The sequence below is a fragment of the Octopus bimaculoides genome, chromosome 21, assembly GCF_001194135.2.
Source record: "Octopus bimaculoides isolate UCB-OBI-ISO-001 chromosome 21, ASM119413v2, whole genome shotgun sequence".
Lineage (NCBI taxonomy): Eukaryota > Metazoa > Mollusca > Cephalopoda > Octopoda > Octopodidae > Octopus > Octopus bimaculoides.
Window position 1 is genome coordinate 14,053,224 of NC_069001.1, and position 5,409 is coordinate 14,058,632.

Consider the following 5,409-nt stretch of genomic DNA (forward strand, 5'->3'; position numbering starts at 1 on the left):
ACCCCACACTGCAAAGATCACATCACAGAAGATGGAAGAGCTTGGTTGGGAAAAAATTCCTCATCCACCTTATTCTCCCGACCTTGCTCCTTCAAACTACCAGTTGTTTCGTAGTTTACAGAATCATTTGGGGGACATAACTTTCGAAAGCCAGGAGGAGGTCGAAACTGACAATTCAGAGTTCTTCGCTTTGAAACGAAAAGAGTTTTACATTAATGGGATTAAAAAACTTGTAAATAGATGGAAGGAAGTCATAGATAATCAGGGAAAGTACATTGATGATTAAATTTCAATTAAATATAACATTTGATCACTTGTTTTCTGTCTTCAAAATTCGGACAGAACTTATGAGATGACTTGATAGTAAAAGTGTTGCTGTGTTAAAAGGTTCCTTTCACAATAATGTGGTTTCAGGTTCAATCCCACTATGCAGTACCTTGGGTAAGTGTCTTCTGCCATGACCCCAGACCAGCTAAAGTTTTGTGAGTGGATTTGATAGATGGAAACTGAAAGAAGCCCATTATGAGTGTGTGTGTGTGTGTATATATATATATATATATACACACACACACACACACACACATACACACACACACACACACACACACATACACACACAAAAAACCTACATTTATATCTACATATGTATAGAGGTACAGGCATGGCTGTGTGGTTAAGAAGCTAGCTTCCCAACCATGTGATCTGGGGTTCAGTCTCACTGCGCACCACCTTGGGTAAGTGTCTTCTCCTATAGCCCCGAGGAGATCAAAGCCTTGCCAGTGGATTTGATTGACAGGAAACAGAAACTAAAAGATGTCTGTTGTGTGTGTGTGTATGTTTGTATATATCTGTGTGCCTCTTTGTCATGAATTCAGCTAATGGTGATGTCCTATTTCCAATCTTGTCTTAGCCATGGAGGAATATTACCTTTGCTTGGAAGCAGGTGAGTGTTGTTGGTATTGGGAAGGGCAACTGGTTGTTGATAATCTACCTCGGTGAATTCCATCTGACTCATGCAAGCGTGGAAATGTGGAAGTTAAAACTATCTTTTACTTATTTTGATCATTAGACAGCAGTACCCCAGTATGGGGCACCGCTTTGAAATAATTTTAACAGCTTGGTACTTATTCTGTTGGTCTCTTTAACTGAATTGCTAAGTTAGAGACGTAAATACTGGTTGTCAAGCAGCAGTGGGGACTATCTCACACACAAACATATACTATGGGCTTCTTTCAGTTTCTATCTGCGAAATCTACTCACAAGGCTTTGGTCATCCTGAGTCTATAGTACCTTGACCAAGGTACCATACAGTGGGACTGAACCTGAAACTATGTGGTTGGGAAGCAAACTTCTTACCACACATGGTAATGATCTTCCCTAAAGAGTTGGACTTAATAAGTATTTTGCTCCTTTTTATTATTTTTTTCCCTTTACTTTTTATCCTTGGACAATGAGAGTACTGTAAATATCTTTGTAGATATCTTTGAGATCTGAATATCTTTTGAGGTATTTGAAGTTTTTAACCCCTTTGCATTCAGGTTACCTTGGCAAATGTAATGCTTATTTCTTCACACTGTTTTTCAATTAATCATGTATTATCTCAAAGCTTTGAGATTTGAATGATATTTTATTTTGAGAATGACATTGAAAGGTAGGTGTGAGAGGCCAGATCTGGCTGGTTTGAACATAAGACAGGTAGAATATTTGGGCCAGTCATGGCCAGTTTAAATGCTTCTTTTTCCTCTTTAATCCCTAGCTGACAACTGGATGGGGAGGCTGTCTTCTCAAGCAATACATTACCGTGGATGCTACTGGATGACCAACTCTGGTGATGATGTTATTCCATGCTTTCCAATCTATGGTGCTGGCCTTAGCATGCTCAAGGTCGAGGTGCTACAACTTCAAGTCTTCCTCGATTTATTTCACCCATGCCTTCTTTGGTGTGCTATGCTGGATTCTCCACTGTGTAGGTTGCTGCCGCCACAAAAATTGGTTTAAATGCTAAAATGGTTAAAAGTAATAAGAAGCAAAATTAAGAAAATAAGTTTCAAATAGATCTTTTTGTTTGTATTGAGTATTGAAACTTGGTTGATAAGTTTTGTTTTATTTCTCATGTTGTTTTGTAGAGTGACGAAGAGGAGATGCCTCCAGAAGCGAAGATGAGAATGAGGAATATTGGCAGGTAGGTAATGGTGGTGCTTGTCTCTTGCTCTGTCACACTGACATACCAGTAACTACCTGCATCTAATATAATTCAACACTGCATGTTAGTGTGCAGTATGGAGATCCTAGCTCATTCAGTTGATTACCTATCAGCTACATGATTGTTCATTAAGAGCCAACCTGGGACTAAATATAACATACACTGGTGCAAACATGGCTGTGTAGTAAGAAGTTTGCTTTCCAACTACGTGGTTCCAGGTTCAGTCCCACTGCATGGCACCTTGAGCAAATATCTTCTACTAAAGCCTTGGGCTGACTGAAGCCTTATGTGTGAATTTAGTAGATGGAAACTGAAAGAAGCCTGTCATATATATCTGTGTGTGTCTTTGTGTCTGTTTATACCCTACCATCATTTGACCACCGGTCTTGGTGTGTTTACACCCCTGTAACTTGGTGATTTGGCAAAAGAAGTCGATAAAATATGTGTCAGGCTTGAAAGAAAGCAATAAAGGCTCAGTTCATTCGACTAAAACATCCAGTCCACCCTGTAAAGTGGTTGGCATATGGAAGGGTATCCAACTGTAAAATCCATGCCAAAACTGACCTTTCCTGTACCGGTGCCACATAAAAAGCACTCAGCCCACTCTGTGGACTGGTTGATGCTAGGAAGGGCAGGCATCCTGCCATAAAATCCATGCCAAAACAGACACAGACGTATGGTGCAAGCTTCTGCCTGGCCAGTGCCTGTCAAAACACCCAACCCATACCAGCATGGAAGGCAGACGTTAAATGATGATGATGATGATGCTCCAGCATAGCTGCGGTCTAATGGCTAAAACAAGTAAAAGACAAGTGTAGGCATGGCTGTGGGGTTAAGAAGCTTGCTTTGCAATCATGTGGTATTGGGTTCATTTCGTTGTACAGCACCTTGTGCAAGTGTCTCCCGGGGCAACCAATGCCTTGTGAGTAAATTTGGCAGATGGAAATTCTGTGGAAATGGTTGTTTATATGTGTGTGTGTGTGTCTTTCTGTCTGTGTTTGTCCGCCTTCCAGTGGTAGTTTGTCTTCATCCTCATAACTTAGAAGTTTGGCTAAAGAGACTGATATGATAAGTACCAGACTTAAAAAAAAGAAAAAACCTGGGATTGATCTATTTGACTAAAACCCTCCAAGGTGGTGCCCCAGCTTGGCCACAGCCCAATGACTGAAACGAATAACAAAAAAAAATATTTGTACATGAACTTAATTTTTTTATTCTTTTGTCATTTGACTGTGGCAATGCTGGAGCACTACTCTAAAGAATTTTAGTTGAACAAATCGACCCTAGGACATTTTTTTAAAGCCTAGTACTTCTTTTATTTTTTTTATTGGTCTCTTTTGCCAAACTATTAAGTTACAGGAATGTAAACACACTAACACCAGTTGCCAAATGGTGATGGTGGGGAGGCACAAACACAAAGACACACTCACACGCACACACACACACATATGTGACCGGTTTCTTTCAGTTTCCATCTATCAAATCTACTCACAAGGCTTTGGTTAGCCCAAGGCTATAGCAGAAGGGAGTTGCTCAAGGTGCCACACAGCTACACCTGTGTGCATAAGAATTTTTTTTTCATTTCCTATCATCATCATCGTTTAACGTCTGCTTTCCATGCTAGCATGGGTTGGACAATTTGACTGAAGACTGGCAAGCCAGGAGGCGGCACCAGGCTCCAATCTGATTTGGCAGAGCTTCTACAGCTGGATGCCCTTCCTAGCGCCAACCACTCAGAGAGTGTAGTGGGTGCTTTTATGTGCCATCAGCACGAGGGCCAGTCACACGGTACTGGCAATGGCCACGCTCAAAGTGGTATTTTTTACGTACCACTTGCACAGGAGCCAGTCCAGCAGCACTGGCAATGATCTCGCTCGAATGATTTTCTAACGTGCCACCAGCACAAGTGCTAGAAGGCGACGCTGGTAACGATTACGCTCAAATGGTGCTATTTATGGGCCACTAGCATGGAAGCCAGACAACTGCTCTGGCAATGAATATTGCTCAAACAAAAAAGACCAAACAAAATCATAAACTAACTACTGACATGAAATATCATATTTCTAAATCTCTCAGAGAGATTTAAGCAGTAGTGATGCAATAAAGTTGTTGTATATTGTCAACTTAATGTGACAATCCCAATAAGGGAATATACTACTGCTGTTTAGCCCTAGGAAACTGAACCGCTTCCTGTCGGCCTTGACACAATTACTGTGTCCTTATGTCTCCCCCTCGCAAACATAAGGACACAGTAATTGTGTGAAGGCCGACAAGAAGCGGTCCAACTTCCTAGGGCTAAACAGCAATAGTATATTCCCTTATTGGGATTGTCACATTAAGTTGACAATATACAATAACTACTGACATGTTTACAAATGTTCTGTTTTCTTCTTGTAGAGACACTCCAACGGCTGCTGGCCCCAATTCCTACGGCAAGGGACGACTGGGCTTTTGCGACCGGCAGAAAATATTCGAAAGAGAAATCAAGAAGAAAACAGACAGCCCAAGCAATTGATGTCCAACCACAACAGTAACACCATAAGAAGACATTGTGTAGATCTAATTATATAGACAATTGCTTGTATACGTTTCTCCTTCCATCTTTCATCCATCACTTGTGCCGTGTGTCTCTGTCTATAATACACACATGCACAAATATATATCTATCTATATATACATTTATAAATATATATTTATATATATGTGTGTGTGTAGTGTATGGTTGTATGTATGTATGTATGTGTGTGTGTTGTGTATGTATCTGTATTTATATATACACATAAACACGTATAATATAATATAAATATATGACTAATAATATAATATAAATATATGACCATTTTGTTTGTCACCTTCAATAGTTTTTCTGAGATCTTATTCAGCATTTTTTAAATTTTAAAATAACTATCATGGTCTTTGTTTAGGGTTTTAGCTGAGATTTTTCTTGTAGGCCTGTTCATGGGAAACTGGGTATATTTCTCCATCCCTCTTCAAACAACTATGGAGCTTTTCCTCACCCGGAGTCTTTCAGGCTCCATTAGTACGCATTCTGCATTCCAGCTGGTTTCAGGAGAGAGAGAGAGAGTAAGGGCATAATTACCTCTCCCCAGCAACAGCTATAGTTTGTGAGGATGTACATCAGTATGTGTATGTATGTATGTATGTGTGTGTGTGTGTGTATATATATGTATATATATATATATATA

General features: G+C 40.0%; 1 protein-coding gene across 2 annotated transcripts in view; it reads left to right on the plus strand.

The window, feature by feature from the left end:
• LOC106883545 (PEST proteolytic signal-containing nuclear protein) overlaps nucleotides 1–5,039 on the plus strand; it is a 15,894-nt gene extending 10,855 nt beyond the window's left edge. For both annotated transcript variants that reach the window (XM_014934587.2, XM_014934586.2), the window contains exons 4-5: nucleotides 2,127–2,182; nucleotides 4,601–5,039. In XM_014934587.2, coding sequence (XP_014790073.1) covers nucleotides 2,127–2,182; nucleotides 4,601–4,718 — 174 coding nt within the window. In that variant the 3' untranslated portion in view covers nucleotides 4,719–5,039. The remainder of the gene's footprint in view (nucleotides 1–2,126; nucleotides 2,183–4,600) is intronic.
• The last annotated feature ends 370 nt before the right edge of the window (nucleotides 5,040–5,409 follow it).